The 19796-nt window shown below is 41.9% G+C and overlaps 1 protein-coding gene across 1 annotated transcript in view; it reads left to right on the plus strand.

Annotated features, from left to right (window-relative positions):
* WWP2 (WW domain containing E3 ubiquitin protein ligase 2) overlaps positions 1-19796 on the plus strand; it is a 120271-nt gene that overhangs the window by 75565 nt on the left and 24910 nt on the right. Inside the window, exon 8 of the mRNA XM_069456663.1 lies at positions 7239-7449. Coding sequence (XP_069312764.1) covers positions 7239-7449 — 211 coding nt within the window. The remainder of the gene's footprint in view (positions 1-7238; positions 7450-19796) is intronic.

Raw genomic sequence — 19796 nt, forward strand, 5'->3', positions numbered from 1 at the left:
TTTTTTATACATGGTTCCATGTATCTATGTACTCTTCTTGATTATTAAATATTTTTTTAAAAGTGACCTCATACTCTTTCACAATTAATATGCCATAATTCATTAACCATTTTCTAAATTCTTGTGTATTTCCTTATTGTAAAACAAAATCCTACTGTACACATCTTTGCACACAGCTTTGTTTCTTCTTGAGTGAAATGTTTGAATGAAAGGATATGTGAATTTTAAAAAATGCGATCTAATATATATTACCAGATTGCCTTCCAAGAGGATCAATCGTATGTCCAAAACAGTGTAAAATTTTCATAAAGTGGTATATGAGGTCTATTTTTTTCTGCAACCTTATGTGTATTGGTTTATGATTTTTGCTAACAGTATTAAGTACCACCTCATGGTTTGACCTCATTGCGTTTTCTCAGTTAGTGGTTGCTTAACTGATTCTTTCCTCCTGTGTCTCTTTTTATAATGTTTGATTGTTTGTCTTTTAGAGATTTAGAGGTTTATTTTATTTTATGTTTGAGACAGAGTCTCGCTCTGTTGCCCAGGCTAGAGTGTAGTGGCATCAGCCTAGCTCACAGCAACCTCTAACTCCTGGGCTCAAGTAGCTGGGCCTACAGGTCCTTGCTACCATGCCCAGCTATATTTTTCTGTTTCTAGTAGAGATGGGGTCTTGCTCTTGCTCAGGCTGGTCTTGAACCCCTGACCTCAAGCAAATCCTCCTGCCTCGGCCTCCCAGAGTGCTAGGATTATAGGTGTGAGCCACTGCAACTGGCAGAAGTTTGTTTTAGAGATTTATATAAGCTCTTAGTATATTCTAGGTACAATTTTTAAAAATTGTGATAAAATATACATAGCATGAAATTTACCATTCAAATCATTGAAAGTGTATAATTCAGTGGCATTAAGTACAATCACAATTGTGCAACTATCACTACTACTACCTATTTCCAGAACTTTTTCATCATCCCAAACTGAAACTCTATACCCATTGAACGATAACATTCCCCTCTTGCCCGTAGTCCCCGGTAACCTCTATTCTACTTTTTGTCTCTGAATTTGTCTAGTTTAGGTACCTCATAAAAGTAGAATGAGTTATACCTTGTGTCTGGCTTATTTCACTTGACATAATGCTTTCAAGATTCATGCATGTTGTAGCAGGTATCAGAATTTCCTTCATTTTTGAGGCTGAATCACATTCCATTGTATGTATATACCAAATTTTGTTTATCCGTTCCTCCATTCATGGGCATTTGGGTTGTCTCCACCTTTTGGCTATCTTGTGAATAATGTTACTGTGGACATCAGTGTACAAATACCTGTTTGAGTCCAAGCTTTCAGTTCTTCTGGTTGTATACCTAGGAGTGGAATTGCTGGATCATAAATTCTATGTTTAACTTTTTGAGGAACCTCCATACTGTTTTTCCACAGTGGCTGTATCTTTTCACATTCCCAGCAGCAATGCATGAAACTTCCAGTTTCTCCATGTCATTGCTGACGCTTAGTATTTTCACTGTTTTTTTTTGGGACAGTAGCCATCCTACCATCCTAATGAATGTGAAGTGTCTAGGTACAAGTTTTATCTGTTATACTATGATTATAGATTCCCCTATATCACTGTTTTCTATTTTATTTTACTTCTGTGACTTCTGTAGAAAAGGAGTTAAAAAATTTAAAAATAATTGTGCCTGAGCATTTTTAAAATGTGTGTAATTTCACGTTTTGCTTCAATAAGTGAAAAAGTTTTTTTGTCTGTAAATGAGGTAAATCTTTTTTTCTGTTTTCTTTTATTATTTTTCCCTATGATGTTATGTTAAAAAAAAATCCCCTTGGAATTTATAGTGATATATGTATCACTATAATATATAATATCACTATAAATATATATATTTGTATATGACATATTATTATAAATAGGCATATGGATATAAAATGAGAGCTAGATCTAAGCTAATTTTTTCCTACATTGAGATCCTGTTATTACAGAGACATTAGGTAAACAGTTTCTTTTTTCACTGTGATTTTACTTAGTGTTTTTCACTTACCACATTTTTGTATATAGTAAGAATTTGTTTCTTGTTTTAAGTCCCATGTGATTTTGATTATTGATGTGTTATAGTATTTTTTCAATGTCTAGAAGAGCTAGTTCTACCTTATTACTTTTCTCTGTGATACTCTTAAATAGATACTAAATTTTCAAATTTATGAAAATTTTTGAATTCTTAGAAGCATGATGGAATGTAAGTGGGAATTGCGTTAATCTATATATTAACCGGGGAAGGATCGAACCTTCCCGTCAATCAGGTAACACGGTATGACTTTGTCCATTTTTAAGTTTCTCTCCTTTTTTCCCATGTTTTAACCTTTTCTTTATGTAAGCCTCACTCATCCCATTGCACGCTAATTATAAAGTCTTTTTCTAGTTCTAGTTGCTCTGGAGGCAGTGTAGTTGCTTGTGTTCCGTGGGTGAGAGATACCGACTGTGGATTGTATGTTATGAGCTGACCTTTAGTAGAAAAAGCTTCTGTTGTTGGCGAGGCCTTCTACGTGCCTGAGTGTAGAGGCTGCAAAGACCTGAGTGTACGCCACAAGCTTGTGTCACACCACACACACCTACTAAGCATCTTGGCACACACAGAAAGCTGGCAGCATGTCTAGGATTAAGAAAAAGTATTTCCAATTCCTGATCTTTTTTTTCGCTGCGACTAGATTATGTCTCAGTCCTGCATGAATATGAGATTCATAAAGTCGGAATGTTTAACCAACATCACAGAGGGAACCTTGTGAAGTACCCACAGTTGCAGGAACCAGAGCCTGTGCATCTTACCATGTTACGTGCATGGGAAGGAAAGCCCCCGATTTAAATCCTGTACAGGAAGCCATCTGTGCCATCTTCATCTTCCTCTCCCCCTATTTTAGCTCACCGTGTTCTGGGCTTGAGTACTGGTTCGCTACTTGCTGACTGCATGGCCTCTCTTGAGTGGTTCCTCCGTGAGCCTCAGTTTTGTCTTCAGTGAAATGGGAATAATAGTATCTTGCTCATAAGGCCATGGGGAGGATAAATGAGCTAATAAAAGTGAACTTACTAAAGGCAATGAGGGATCCTAGATTGGATCTTGGAACAGAAAAAGAGCATTAATGGAAAAGCTGGTGAAATCCAAAAAAAGTCTGGGGTTTAGTTAAAGTAATGTACTAATTAATTTTTTTTTAGCTTTGACAAATGTGCCATGGTTGTGTAAGATAGTAATATTAGGAGAAACTTGGTGAAGGGCCTACCGTCTTTTCAACTTTTCTGTATATCCAAAATTATTCTGAAGTAAAATTTTTTTGTTTTAAAGAACCTGTTTTCCAAATGATATTGTTACACAAATACTGAGTGGTTTTATTTCAAATATCTTTCTTTTGCTAGATTATTAGGCTTTTGAGCAAGTATTTATTGAACAAATATTTCTCAAATGCCATTTTGCTAAGCACTATGAACAGTGTAAAGAAATGTAAGATAAGGCCTCCACCTTGTAATCTCCTCCAGGGAAAAAAGTTGAAAACGGACCTCAGCTAAGTACAACACAGCAGATGTCACAGGGGCTGTGTGGCTGAGTAGCCGAGACCACGGGTGCTTTGGGGTCCACGAAGGTGGACGCTCGCTCTGCAGAGGTGGGGAGGACATCTGGGGAAAGGGCTGATGTGAGCAAGGAGACAGAGCAAGAACATAGGAGTTGGAAAGTGGAAGTAGTGAACAGTGAGTGCCCTTGCTCTCAAGAAGGGTGCAGCCTTTTTGGGGAGATAAGGTGTATATATCAAGTAAATAGGATTAAAAGTTAGAGGACATTGGCTGTAAACTTAAAATGTAAAATAACAGTAGTTCTCTAAGGCATGATGAAATTGTAACCCCTTGTCTTTGACAGTCCAGTTTTTCTCTCTATGTGAAGCCCTGTGATGCTTGAGTGAGGTGCCCTGTCACTGGTTTACCAGGGTGACCATGGGCCAGCAACTAGTTGTCGGAACTTAATTTTTTGTAACTATAAGCTGTGATGGGGTGGATTTCCCCCTGAGGTTCTTTCAAGCTCTCACGATCGTGTATACACACAGACATACATACCCACTCTGAAAGCAGAAGAGTATAAGCGTGGACACAGAAAGCTCGCCAATGCTAGGACATCTGGCTTTCATATTTCTCTGTTGCCGAATCTGAACTCCAGGTACAGCACGAACTCTTAAATGGCTGAGCTACTCTGGTCAGTCAGAGGCTCCTGGATAGCCCCGTGGACATCTGCAGTCCCGGTGGGAACCCTTCTAACTGTATCTGCAGCCGCGTGAACACTCAGATCCAAATGGTGTCGGTGGGAGGGAATTCTCCATCGGCATGCCGTAGGGTTCTGCTTTTGTTCTTTTCCCGCTCAGCAATTTCATCGTAATTATTTTAAATAATAGTACATGTATGTTATTAAAACTTTAAATGTATAAAAGGTTAAATAGCATAAAGAATGCCTTTTACCTACTCTGCCAGCCTTCCAGTTCTTCCCTAGAGGCAGCCACTGTTGTCTTTCTTGTGATTCTTCCAAAGATGTTTTTTGAATATACAAGGGTATGTGTGTATATTCTTTGAAAACACACGTGTGTACATGTACAGACACACATGCACAAATGATAGCACATTATGTACATTGTTCTGCACTTTCCCATTTAATAATTATCTTTGAAGTTTTCCATAGTACTTGAAGCCCACTTGAAGAGCTCTGTGCCCCTCACCTCCCCCAACTAAGTCTAGCCAAGGATGGGGACCATTTTAGTATCAATAAGAACATTATCGCAGTGGATTGAAATATTTTAAATATGCTTAAATCCAGTACCTCATAAGGATTTTTAAACAAAAAAATCTTTATTTTTAGAGGATACAAGGAAGTCAACTCATTATTCTGAAAACTGGCAAAGGGAAAGAATCAAGCATTTCTCCTTATTTTCCTTCCCAGACTGAATCTCAGGGTAGCCAAATGGTTGATAAGAGGAAGTTTCTCTTGATGGAAGTATTCCAGCCAATAAGCAAGGAGGGCATGATAGAATTAGGATATTACGATTTTACAACCTTCAAATGAATTATTTAATTATTTAAATCTACTTCTGAACTTTCTTGTTTAATTGTTGTAGCTTTACAGTATGTTTTAACACTTTAAAGAACAAATTCCTCCTATATGTACATATAGGACTCTTCTTTAGAATTTTCACAGCTATTCTTGCATATTTCAGTTATCCTTATAAATTTTTAGAATAAATCCATCTATCTCTGCAAAAAGTCATGATATTTTCAAAAAATTGGAATTGAGTAAAAATTTATAGATTTGAATAGAAAGAATCGCCATCTGTTGTGTTTTACTAGCTCAGCTGAGATCGCATGGGAATATAAATATAAAGGCATGCGTTTCTGTTGGGGAAACATTAATTGCACAAGATTTAGTCATTTATTAAACAACTTACTTAGCCTGTATGCCAGACAGTATTTCACATAATGGGGAGAAAGCCGGTGAATAAATCGTAGCCAGTTTCAAGTCTCAGGCTCATGCCCATTTGTTAAGATCAAGCTGGCTATCCAGCTCATCTTATGAAGAAATATTGTTTTCAGCGGACCACCAATCTCCTGTGAGCCAATAGGATCCCGTGGTTACTCAGAGTTTTTATAACGTTGGGTTGAATTAGAGGATGTGCAGAGAGAGAGAAGTAGAGTGAGTGAGGGGTGTAAGCTCTGGAGCCAGACAGCAGGGTGGGAATTCGATGCTCTAGCACCTTGGCAGTTTTTGTTTTTTTTTTCAGCCTTTCCAAGCCTTAGTTTCCTCAACTGTAAAATGGGAGATACCGGTTGTACCTTGTGGTGTCAGATACAACTTGAGAAGTTTGTGTGAGGCTTAAATGAGATAATGCAAAGTGCTTTGCACCTTGCCTGGCACGTACCACTGTTCTGCAAATGTCCACTGGTATCATTTAAATTGCTGATCTGATTCTGCTGGTCTGGTAGTATCTGATTTACTACATTCAGATCCTGATATTGTCATGTAGGAGAGGCAGTAGAAGAAGATACGTAGAAAAGGGCAGCCAGGTGGTAAGGAAAGGGATGGCCTAGAAACATTTAAGACATAGTAGGCCTTTTTACTGGAAAGGAGAAGACTAATGAGAAACAGTGGCCAAATACTTACTTTGAATTGCTTTGGGGATAGTGGTGGGGGACTCAGGCCAGCCTGTGGAATTCCGCTTAGGATAAGAAGAAACTTTCTGGCAAGTTCATCTGTTCACCAGCAAGATGATTCTGTAGTGAGCTCCCTGTCGGAAGAAGTGTTCGAGAAGAATCAGGATAGCCATTTGTTAGGGAAACTACAAAAAGAAATTTTGAATTAAGAAGCAGCTGAGGCTAAATGGTGACTAAGGAGCTTTCCTATGAAATTCTAATGTAAATGTGCACATATGCAGTCACATATGTGGAAAATTCTCTGCATATGGCTTATACATTTTCAAAGAATCACAGTCCTTTGAAACTTGTTTGATCCTTTTTTGAGTTAGAGGATTTTGCAATGACTTGGGGTCCTTGTGGCCATAAGTGATCATCAAAGAAGTGAAGAAATGGGGAAATAAGGAGACTTGGGGACTAGCTTATTTCACTTCTGTTTCTCTGTCTATTGTTATCTCAGAGACAAGTCCCTTAGCTTTTGAGCTCCTTCTTTTTCATCTAGAGTATTAATCCTTGCTTCCTACTCTGAGCTCAAGTCTTTAAAGGAACAAGCACATTATTGTAAGTTTTCTGTCTCTTACGGTGTATGGAGGTTTTTGAAGGAAGGTGCAGACAGGTGTCTAGCAGACAGGTGGTAAATTTAAAGAAAAGGGTGTGACCCTATAAACTTGGCCTTGCTCCATTTAACACCAATACTTTCCCGTTACGTTCTTCTTTCCTGCTATTTTATTGCAATGAATGTAACCATAGTATGTTAGAAAGACCTGATAAAGTTATATAAAACAGGTAGTATTAAATATATTTATTTCAGATTCATCCCCTGAAGTTTTTTTTTTTTTTTTTGTACAGGCACTATTAACTTGCTGTAATTTCCAAAGTTATGTTTTGTAAAACTTTTTGCTGTTGCCCGATACAGGTAGGGTAACATTGTAGACACTGTGTTAGCACATTAAATGAAAAGCGTCATAAGTATGAACAAGATTCTCATTCTTAGTTGAACTTTAAAGTATGATTTGTGCATCTTCAGTGAACGATGAACCCACAGCAGTCGCTGATGCTGAAGAAACTTCTGTTGTTGGCGTGACATCCCTATCTGCCGCAGCCTTGAGCGTGACCCCGAACCCCAACACGACGTCTCTCCCTGCTCCGGCCACACCGGCTGAAGGAGAGGAACCCAGCACTTCGGGCACCCAGCAGCTCCCAGCGGCTGCCCAGGCCCCCGATGCTCTGCCTACTGGGTGAGTAGCCTTCTGTCTCCTAATAGCTCTTTCCTCCCGAAAGACCGAGGCTTCTTCACCAGGGCAGAAACAACGTGGTTATTTATTACCTAGTGGCCGGTGGTCTCTGGGGAGGCTGCAGCGCACAGAAGCAAGGGAGGTGTGGAAGAACTGCTTGTTCTGCATAAATCTTAAAAAGAATCTCAGTCACCTGGGGCAGAATCAATGCCACCTTATACTGTGACTTGAAATAAGCAGCTTGACTCCAAGAGTGTGGCTCTTAGGGAACAAGGAGCTCATTTTGTCTTTCTGAATCGCTGGAAGATGATTGCCTGGATCTTGCCTAGGAAACAGCTTTTCTCTCTTTAATTTTGTCTTATTAGCGTGTGGAGGACTTGGGCTTTAGGCTCTGAATGGTGCTGTATGTTATTCCCATAGCCGGGGCGGATGTTAACGTGGGCTGCAAGTTTTCTTGCCATCCCTTAGTTCAGAATTAAATCTGATGGCAAAGACCTTGGATGATAAGAAGATGGCCCTCGTCAGCCAAAGGGAAGTTCAAGTTTGGCTCCATAGTGAGTGGAGCTGGGAATCACATAGCTCTGGGTCTGAATCCACACACCCCCTCCATATGACCTTGGCCAAGGGACTGCCCCTCCACGAGGTGGAGATAATCATGCATCTCTCTCCAGGGAGTTGAGGGACTCAACTTAGATGGGAACATGAAGCACTCACCGAACGGTGGGCGTCACGCCTGGTGAGTGGTACTTTTGTAGTGGCCGTGAAGGAGCAGTAGAGGCAGACCATTGCTTCTGAACTGGGACACGCATCTTATCTCAGCAGCCACTGATCATGGCCAGGGCCAGCCCCGCCGTCTGGGTAGCTGTGTGGTACGGAGGAAACCCAAGTCCCCATCGCTCCTGTCACCAGCGATTGGCTAATGTGGGCCTGGTGGTGCATGTGTCCTCTGACCCATTATAATTCATGAAGGAGAGGGAAGCACATAAGGCCTGTTGATGATGTACAATGTACTGTATTGTTCTCAAGCCACTTTCAAAAACCCAGTTGTTGAAACAAAAATCCTAAATCTGAGGGCATATGTGATTTTTACCACATACATACTATATCCCCAGCAGTTGGCACGCTACGTAACTCATGACTCAGTCTGCTGAACAATTGAAAATTATTGCAAATAATTCTTCATAACTCAAATCTGGAGAGAATTAGTGGTCTTGAGAGGCAGCTCCGAAAAGTGTTTCTGGGAGGTTTTTGATTTTGTGAAAAGACTACTAACCATTTGCTTGTATCCAGCTACTCCCCACGGAGATTTCTTTTTCTCTTTCATCTGTGGTAAGGAATGCTCGAAAGACCTTTGTTTGGTTTATAATTTCAAATCTGTATGTTATAATTTGGGGGGAGCAGAGTGGAATCATTTTGGCAGAAAGGAGAGAAAATGGCCGCCCTCCCGAGTCCCCTGTGAGCCGTTTGTTTTCTTTCCGCTGAGCAAATGCCTGGAAGGCCGGCTTCACTCCTGTGTCAGTCACAGGCAATTAGGGCTAATGGCTCAACATGTCTTTATGTAGGGCGTGTGTGAGGGTTACTGTTCTTGGGGATTGGGCACTTCCTGTTTCCAGGCAGCTGGAAAACTCCAGGCTCTGAAAACGCTCTTTATTCTAAGTCTGGCAGATTGGGCGGCCCAGGGAAGGCGATTCTCCTCCCTCGTCCTGCCAGAGGCCGGAATACTTTTCCGAGGTAGAGTTTGAACAGCATCTTCTGCATGGAGCATTCAGAGCGTGACGGGGCCCATGTGTGGGTCTGGGGAGGTGGCTCCTGCTTTAATGTATGTGACAGTCCAGAGCAGGCAATTGGAGATTCGTTCTCCAGCCCACACGGGCTTCCGGGTGCCCATCGCTAAGACGACTGGGCGTACTCTGGCACTTCCTGGGCCGTCGCAGGGCCTGGGGGTCAACCAGCACCACTGAGTGTGTAACAGTGAGGGCAGCAGGTCTGCAGTTGGCTGATCGAAGCCAGAGAAGGCACAACATCTGCAAGTGACCCTTCCAGTTCATAGGCCTGCCGTCCCCACCCCAGTTAATTTACGAGTTTGGGCGACCCAGGCAAGGCGGGTTATTAATTTACCGTTGGTATCTTGGCTTCCAGAGTCAGGGGACCCATGAGAGAATGAAATCTGTCATTCTAATTCCGATACCAGCAGGGGGTGTGTTGTGGCAGAGGGAATCAAGTGCTGTCACCTAGGAAATGCACCCGCTTGAATTTGCAGAATGCCGTTGTCTTTCAGGAGGATACATAAATGCAGCATCTCAACTAAGCATCTACTAGTGCTCAGGTTATATATTAGAGATTTTACATAATTCATCCTTTCATTAAACAAAACACTCGTTACCGTTCAAGAGATGTCAGGTCCAGGGCTGGGCATGGCAAATGCGGTGCTTAACAAGGAATGGTCTTTGCACTTAGACTGTTTCCATTGCTGGCTCCGGTCACTCCAATTCTCCCCTCCCCCCCCCGCCCCCCACCCGGGTCAATGCATCCGTTCCCTTGCCTTTCTCTGGGATGTGATGCCAACTCCCATATCTGTATCTTAAGCCCATTCCTCTCCTGACCCACTGCCTGAACGGCTCCACCTGGGGGTCTTAACCCAACCTGTCTGAAATGGAATGTATCAGCTTACCCACCCCGTCCAGGCTAGGATCTGGTCTCCCTTCTGATAGTGGCACCATCGTCCACCCAGGTGACATCTGGCCATGTATTTTTCACCTCTCCCTGACATCATCCAGTCATCACGCCCTGCCCTTGGCCCTCCAGGTTGTGCTCTCTCAGCTTCTCATACTTCTCCTTCTTAGCATTTATCACAAGTGTCATTTCAATAATGATTTATTGAGTGGCTGCCTCCTCCAGCATACTGAAGTGCTATACAGGCAGGGAGTGTGCCTTTCTTCTTGGTCCTGTATGCCCAGGACCAGGCACGTAGTGGGACTCCAGGAAATAGTTAAATGAAAGGATGATTCCATGTCTTAAATAACTCTCAAATCTGCCCACTTTGCTGCTTGCTTTTGCAATATTCCAGACCAAATTACTGTGATCTGTCACTCAAGTGACTGTTCTTGCCCTTCCCCAAACTATTTTAATGTCTTTAAATAAAATTCTGAGCGTGACCTTTCACCACTTAGAAGGCTGCAGTGGCTTCTTACTGTCTTTGGGGACAAATTCCCAAATCCTCAGTAAGGCCTAAAAAGCCCCACATGATATGACCCCACCAACCCCTCAAGCCTGTGGAAGCCTCTCTCTGCGTTGCTCTGTAAGCTCCAGCCATAATGACTGACTTTATTTGGTTCAGCGAATACACCACCCTCTCTCCAGATTTAGGACTCTCCCCCATGGTGGTCACTCTTTCTGCAGCCTTCCTTGCTGTTTTGTCCGTTCATTCCTGTGCACATTCCAGTCTCAGCTTAATCAGTAATTCCCCTGGGATTCCTTCCCTGATCCCTTGTAGACAAGGTTAAACCATTGCATGTACTTCCACCGTAGCTCTTCTCACACCTGCTAATGCTTGTTTCGTGTCTCTCTGCCCTGCTGGGCTCTACATGCCAAGATGGCAGGGAGCCTGGCAGAGGTCAGCCCCCAAGACATGTTTGTAGTGAACACATGAGCACGTTTACATGCCATATTTTTTTTCTTCCTCTTCTTTCCTCAACTTGGATGAATGTTTTCTGCTTTTTTGATGCCTGGAAGAAAGCACCACTTTGACGGGAATATTGCGTTTTCTTCCCAAGGACAAAGTTGAGCCTAATGGCATCATTCACTGGGTTGACTGGCTCTGGGTTCAAATACGCGTCTCATGTGGGTCGGAATGCTCTTCCCTGTTTGACCCTCGCACGCCAGCGGATGCCCGGAGCATGGCTCCTTGCGGAGCATTTCCGAGCCAATCTAGATTGCTTTCTGAGGCCTCCAGCCGACTCTCTGTCTTTGCAACTTTATCTTCTCGACTCCTTCCGTCTCCTTTACTGAGCTGCGGGGGCAGGTTCTCTTTGGGGGTCCCGTGGGTCTGTTTTTCAGGTTGCCACATTCTTGTTTTGAAACTGGCAGCAAATGAGACTCCGGTCATAAAAGATCACACACGTCTGTGTGTTTTCAGGACTTACGATTACCGAAACTCGGGCTGCCCAAGTCCAAACACAATTCTCCTCATCCCTTAACTCTCTCCCCGTCTCTGAGCCCTCCTGCTTTCTGTGGCTTCTAATTTACTTAGCATGTAAGAAGCCAACTAGAAGGGTATGGAGTTTTCAGGTTGCAAGTGTCTATGAAAAGAGGGGTGCCAGGAAGGCTCGGGTGACACAGTGAGATAGTGTCCAGGCTGCGGGCATCGGGAAACACGGCCACTTTGGTCAGCTGGCCCTATATCTGGTTTTTCTCAGCACTGAGCCCGCTTTGGGGACCGAACGCTCCTTATGAATGAGCCGACTGTGTGCACATGGCTTAGATAAACTGCAAGCGTGTCCCAGTGGCTGCAGCTCCCTCAGTCCCACACACACAGAGGCACATTATTGGGCCTTGGCAGCCGGCACGCCGCTGTGGTTTCTTACATAACGGAGGGCGTTGTGTTTGGACTGCCGACTTACCTCAGCTCAGCCGTTTCACACCATCCCTTTTCTCCCGCAGTCGTTGGCTGCCCTGTTTCCTGCCTCAGAGCAGAATTAATTGAGGAGGGGTGTTTTCTGGACCTTTCAAATTTGCCATCTCCCCTAGCCCCACGCCCAGTCACGGCGCTCCAGAGACACTTTGCAGAGGTGGTCCTTGAGGACACTAGCAAGGGTGACAACCCTGTAAGAGTTCTCTGCTGTTTGGTTTGTAGGGACGCGCTAAGAGATGTTGGAATTTGGAGCTTCCCTGCTAAGTTATAAACCAGCCGCTGCCATTGAATTTCATTCCAAACTCCATTTCAGCACCAGCCAAGGAGACTGACCCAAGGAGTTGGAAAACAGTGCTTCTCAGAACTATTTGGAGAACCATTCCTTTTGTTGTTGTTGTTTTATTTTCATATATTTTTTAATATTCAGGCCTTGTGAATCTCTTGTCCTATACTCTGTTCAATGAGGTGAATCTGCATTTAGATGTATGGCAATGTCAAATTGGTAGAAAAACTTCTAAACACTTAGAAACTTCGGTACTTTTCTGGCTGCAGATCAGTAACAGTCTGGGCTGTGGACTGTTCTTTGAGTAGCCCCAGATGAAAGGATTATGCTGGGAGAATCTGTGTCTTTCCTCAGTTTGTTTCTTTCTTTGCTGGATATGGTTTGGATCTTGACTGGGCAAGGATTATTACATGCTTAGCTCATGCCAAATAACGCATGTTCCCGGCTTCCTCATCCTCACCTCAGAACATAAGCTGTTATTTCCAAAGATTCTACTGTTGTCAGAGGCTGGGCCATGAGGTGTTTTTGCCCTACCTCTATGTATGTATTCATGCATAATTATTAATGTTCACTTTTACTATACTGCCGTGAGAGCTCCTCAAAAGCAGGGAATATCGTGTGCATCCTTGTACCCCCAGCACTTAGCACTGTGCTTGGTGTCCAGGAGATGGAGTGATATTCGTATTTGTTGAATGAGTGGAAAGAAGATTTCATATTCTCAGTAGCCCTTCAGATTTTAAAAAGTTTCTTTTTTGGTCTTAATATAAAAGCCCATTGGTGGAAAATTAGAAAAAAAAAAAAAAAATGGGAGGAGGAGGAAGAAGAAGAAGAACAACAACAACAATAACAGCAATAAGAAGCACCCACCCAGATTTAACCATTGGTGTTTTTTTATGCACCTTGTGTATTTTTTTTTTCATGATCCTTAATAATAGCTACTGTGTGTTGTAAATGCTTATGTTGGGGACTGCTAATTTTTGTACCTGGATTTATTTCATGCAGTCTTCACAACACTCTGTGAGGGAGTTACTTTTATCCTTGTCTTGCAAGTGAGGAAACCTTAAGCAGTTTGACCACTCATGTAGACATATACATCTAAACACACATCTACCAAAATTTGATAATCTGACAGTATGGGCTTTTAAAAATTTACTTATTTTGGCTGGGCGTGGTGGCTCACAGGTAACTAGCACTTTGGGAGGCCGAGGCAATAGAATTGCTTGAGGCCAGGAGTTCAAGACCAGCCTGGACAATATAGCGAGACCCCACCTCCACAAAAATAGAAAAATTAGCCAGGCATGGTGGCACACGCTTGTAGTCCCAGCTATTTGGGAGGCTGAGGCAGGAGGGTTGCTTGAGCCCAGGTGTTTGAGGTTGCAGTGAGCTCTAATCACACCACTGTACTCTAGCCCAGGCAACAGAATGAGACCCTGTCTCCAAAAAAAAGGTCATTATTTATTTTTATTACAAAATATTGTAAGCATGCAGGTAAGAATGAATGGTGAATAATACAAGAAATAACCTGTGGGCTTACTGCTCAGCTTTATCAAATTTTAGCATTGTGCTGCCTTTGCTGCAGATTTCCCCCCTGCCTTTTTTTCATCCCTTGATGTATAAGTAAGATGTAACCAGTACAGTTGAGAGTCCCGTGAACTCCTTTCTGATCCCGTCCCCTGTGTACACAGATACGTGGAACTTGAGATGTCTGTTTATACTGCTATACGGTATTCTATTGTAGGAATAGGTAAAAATTTATTTATCCATTCACTTGTTTCTTTACAATTCTAAATAATGCTATAGTAAAGTTTTTCTGTGCATGTCTTTTTGTGTACATGTGTGTTTCTTTAAGGTAGGTACAGGAACTGGAATTTCTGTGTTACAGGGGATGAAGATCTATTTTAATAGATACTGTGAAATCACTTTCTTGAGTCACCTTACCAACTCATACCTCCAGGAGCACGCGTAAGCATTCATGCTAAAACTTAGTATTGTCAGATTTTTTTTCATTTTGCCCGGTCTAATGGATGTGAATGGTTCCTCTTTGAGGTTTTAATTTAAATTTCCTTGATTACCGTTGAGGTTGAACCTCATTTTACATGTTTTTATTTGGTTCTTTGGTTTCCTTTTGTGTGAATTGCCTATTCATTTATTTTTGTCTATTTTTTCTGTGTGGTTATTTGTTTTTTACTCTTTAATCTGCAGGATTCTTAATATATGCTAGATACTAATCCCTTCTCAGTTACATGCATTACAAATATCTTCTCCCAGCCCGTGGCTTGTCTTTTCGCTTTGTATGTGGTGCTTTTTATTTTACAGGAGTTAAAAATTTTAAATAGCCATGTACCTTTTGTGTTTTGTATAAAATTTTTCCTTATTCTGAAGTTATAAAAACTTTACACACACTCCCAATTTTGTTGATTCTGATATGCATATTATTTCACATTTTAACTTCTTTAAAGTCAGGATGTAATTTCTAAGCACTGGAGTGTCATAGTTCAATTGGTGGTGTTTTTTTCTATTTTAATAGTACGCTAAATAATTTTACAGTTGGTGACATTTAAATTTGATGAAAAACAGTATATTTATGTCATTTTTAAACTAAATTTTGATTATGTTAGGGATGTTACTTTAAACTTGCTCTTTTTACCCAATATGTTGTAAATATCTGAACAAGTGAATATTCATCTACAAAGTTATTTTCAATGAATGAATATTCATTAAAGAGATAACATAATTTATCTCGTTAATCCTCCACATTGGGGCTTTTTGGTGCTTTCCAGTTTTTCTGTAACTGCTGTAACGTGCTGTAACAGATACACTTATAGCTAAATCTCTGACACCTAATTATTTCCTTGGTATATGTCCTAGAAGTAAAGTTACTGAGTTAACGGGTATTCATAAGAAAATCAAATAAAGGGTATTCCTATAGTAGATTTTTTTTTTGCAAAATTGCCCTTTGGAAAGAATATACCCATTTTTGTTCCCACTGCCTGTTTTTGAAAGTAACTATTTCTCTTTGTTGCCAACTGTTTATCTGCAAAGATGTTTAAAAGAATTTTTTAAACATACACCATCTTCAAAAGGAATTGTCTTGTATGTCTATGAAAGCATATATTTTAATGTTGCCAGTTTCCATTGAACAACTTTGGGGACTTTTCCAAGGCAAAGAAAATGGAATGGCCAAAGAAGAAGGAAAAGAAAAACAGACTTAATTCAGGAGCCTCAGTAGCTGCTCCTATGCCACCCTGCGCTTGGAGGGCATAGAGTGCCGCTTGTTGAGTTACTAAAAGGAGGTTAGTGTGTGCAGATTTAAAGGCTTGTTCCATATTTCAGGAAAGGTCCTTGGGGGAAGGGCTGAGTTTAACACATTTGCTTCCCAGTTTACAAAGGACCTACTGAAGCTCTGAACACAGTGAGCAGGAGACGTGTTCCACTGCACACAGATTTCTGACTCGTAAAACAGCCTGAAAACATCCCTGTAGAGCAAATAATTCTTACGGTTCACCCCGGAAGTGGCCGAAGCTCTGGAAAGAACAGGAAGGACTTGGTTCAGAGGCATTGGTTCTGAGCATAAACTAAGAAAATGTGAATTTCATGTAGTTTTCACCTGTGGGAATTTGAACTTCTACATAGGCAGCTTTAAGAATACTTGAATACTGGCCAGGTCGGGTAACTCATGCCTATAATTCCAGCACTTTGGGAGGCCGAGGCAAGAGGATTGCTCAAGGCCAGAAGTTCGTGACTACCCTGGGCAACATGGCAAGACCCTATCTCTACAAAAAAATTAAAAAATAAATTAGCTGGGTGTAGTGGCTTGCCGTCCCAGCTACTTGGGAAATTGAGGCAGGAGGATCGTTTGAGTACAGGAATTCGAGGTTGCAGTGAGCTGTGATCATGCCACTGTACTCCAGCCTGGGCCACAGGGTGAGGCTGTCTTGAAAGAGAGAGAGAGAGAGAGAGAGAGAAGGGAGGGAGGGAGGGAAGAAAGAATAGAAGAGAAAAAGAGAGAGAGAACACTTGAATACTTCCAGTGTATTCTTCTGAAGTTTAATTTTCCCTAACCAGCAAGTCATCTTTTTATTAGAGTGTATAAGAGTTTTGGTGTGATCTTGTTTTCTAATGGAGAGAGCAGATTTTGATTGAGAGTTATTAATAGCTTTACTAACACCTAGTGCCTGTGTTAATAAACAGCAAGCAAATTAATGAACACAGGTTAATAATGCTCTTACTAAGATTGAAATTTTAAACATTGTGATATGCAAGTTTGTAAGGGTCATTTAAAGAGAACTTCTCTGATAGTCACCTCAACTCTTTGCCCAGCTTTAATCCCTTCTCAGTTTAACCCTACTCTTGGTGAAATGGTGATCTGTTCAAACATAGAGGAGTCTGACCAAGAAATAAGTTGATCAGGAGGGCTGAACATGCACTGTAATGGTGGATCATTGAGAATCAATTTCCTGAAGACCTTTAGGAAACCTTCTGCAAGCAAATGTGTTTCAGGAGACCAGACAATATCCTTTCAGATAACATAGGAGAGAGATGACTGATGTCATCCTAATAACGGGATCGAGATTTTTAGCCTTTACTTTTTTAATGATGGCGATTGTGAGGGCACTGGGAGATGGGGATGGAAGATATAGCACTGAATAGGGGGCAGTTAAAATCCATAGCAGCAAAGGTAATTGAGGCAGAAGAAAAAGTGCCTAAGATTAATGGAAATTGGAGACTACTTTTTAAGTACTTTCAAACACAAAGACCATGTGTAGACCCTGTGTAGTCCATTCGACCCAACCGAATGTTACTCATTGAAGGCCAAGGAGCAATGTGTTGGGTAGGGACCTGAAACAAGCATGGTGCTTTGAACACTGTTCCTGAGAGCATCAAAGAAAGCTATTCAGGGGGAGAGGATGTGACCCACGTGACCAAGATGCAGTATGGAGACCCATGGGTAGTTTGATTAAAAAGCCTTTTAATCTCAGTGTGCAGAAGATGCTTCTAAGGGACAGAGCCTGACCCCTGACAGGGATATGCTGATTAAAAGTCGATGCCAGTATCACTTTCTTGGCATGGGGGGACCAAACCAAGATAGTCGGAGGCTTCATCTATGTCATTCAGCAGCCACCGACGGGGAATGAGAACCGGGAGGCCTGTTGGGTTGACGACAGAATGGACCAACTGTGCGGTGTGAATGGAGGGGAGAGGTGTGTGTGGATTCTGAATAGCTATGCAGGTGAGAGGGGAGTGGGAGTTCTCAGCAGGCCAGGTCATGGATCAGGGAGGACCCACACGGACATTTAATCTGAGCAGGGGTCCAATTGTGAAAGGAAAAATGTAGGTATGAAAAAAAAAAACGCAATGGAAGAAAGGTCTTGTTCTATTTTTCTAGCTAAGCCCATTGAGAGGGTTCACAGAAGGACATTGAGCTTTGTTGGACAATAACGGTCCCTGAAAGACAGACTTTCATTTCTGGGATCAGCTGCGATCAAAGATGGAAGGGCAGATCTCGTCTGGGCCTGCACACTCTAAAGACCCACTGAAAGGATTGAACACAAGGGAAGAGGACTCTAACAGTGTGTGGGAATGCCACTGTGTCAATTAAAGGCATTTATCAACTTCATGGAATTTGAAGTATTATCCTATTCTCAAATCAAAATATTAGCCAAAGTATAATTAAAGCCAAAGTTTTCCTCTTGTCTCAAATGAAATATAAAAGAAGTCAAAGGTGGAGACGGCTTACAAGATGAAAGCTATAACAAAAAAATTGGGGGAACAAAAGAAAAATGTTAGTGATTTTTTTTTTTTATCTCCTGTTGCTACAATAGATATTTTGTCTTTATAAAAGAGGGAGCCCACTGAAATATTATGGACAGTGTTCCAAATGTTGACTGCAAAATGAGTGTTGTGGGGCTTTTGTGCCATGAAACTACCCAAGGAGCCCCTGTTTTCAAGGAAGGGAAGGACATAGCTGACTTCTTAGTGGATGCTGAAGAGTTCTCAGCTACTTAAATCACCTTGGGAGCAAAGTTAGGAAAGAGTGGTTTGCTGCCGTTGGCTCTAGGTGCTCCATTTTTCAAAGCCAAGTATCTTTCTTAGGACTCTCCTCATTTCCAAATTCAGGTGAGTAAAGAGGGCATCAGATTTGCTCCTCTGTTACCAAGCAGACAGAGGCGTTTGGAGGATCCGTGTGAAGCTACAGTAGCCGCCCTGCCTTCTGTGCTGGACGACCCCTGCAGAACCCCAGAAGTGAGATGGGGTTCAGCCTCTTGAGCTGACCATATTGTTCCTTTTTCATCTTTAATTCAGAAGGGCATCCAGAGGGAGAAGATCTTTAACTTCACCCAGTGTGCCTTTTCATCTGGCCACTTTTGCCCGGGTCCTGCCCTTTTCATAATATACTCAATGCTGATGATCTTCCTTTTGCAGTGGGAGGAACCAGGACGCCTGGGTCAAATCCCAGGATTCTCATCAGTCAGAGCCTCGAGCAAGAATAAGCAAAAGAGAAAATGTTCCCAAGTGCATTTTAATGGTGTTTTTTGTGTTAAATAAATAAGCAGGAGTCATTAGCCTGAGACTGTCTCTGTACTTTGAGTTCTTACATAACAAACAGCAACCTAACTTAGTGCGTGAACAAACCAAAACCTAAATTAAGAGTATATTTTTTATAACAAATAGCGGGGTTTCAGCCATTCATGGGCAGCCTTCTGATTAGAACATGCCCAAGTAAGGCAGATGCCTAACTATAGCCGTTCAGATAATTTCTCTACCTTGCTTCCATTTCAGCCTCTAAAAACTCACTGCTCACACTGCTCAGAGCTCTCTGAACCTCTTTGTTCTGAGTGCTGCCCAATTCATGCGTCCTTTTCTGCTCAAATAAACTCTGTTAAATTTTACTTTTTCTAAAGTTTTTCTTTTAATAGTAGCACTCTGGTCTTACGATAAGTATGGTATCTTCCCTTGAGAAGATCTGAAGTTTGCTTGTGGAAGCAGGTGTTGGGAGGGTTGGAGCTTGTGAGCGTCACTGTGAAGTGGTGCAGGGAGGGGTATCTGAGACCAGTTGGGGGTTGTGACACCAGATGTGGATGGTGTGGCATGTAACACTGCTACCTTGTCCTTCTTCCTTTATCATAGACAAGCCACCCTCAGCACCCTGATCGTCATATTAACTTACACACAGACTTGACCTCATGGATAGAGTAGTCAATAAGTAACAGTATGCTGTGATCTTCTGCAAATGAATCCTGTATTTTAAAAATAAATGGGATCATGAATATATACAATGCTGGGAGAACAGTTGTAGTCATCTCGTTTATGACTTCAGCAGGTTGTGTGGCTGAAAAGGCTGGAGGGTCCATGGATTACCTTTTGGAGAGGTCCATGAAACCCAGAAACTACACGGAAATTTTTGTCGTAAGTGCATATTGGAGGGAAAGGCTCTCA

Source organism: Eulemur rufifrons, chromosome 23 (assembly GCF_041146395.1).
Source record: "Eulemur rufifrons isolate Redbay chromosome 23, OSU_ERuf_1, whole genome shotgun sequence".
Taxonomy (NCBI): Eukaryota; Metazoa; Chordata; class Mammalia; order Primates; family Lemuridae; genus Eulemur; species Eulemur rufifrons.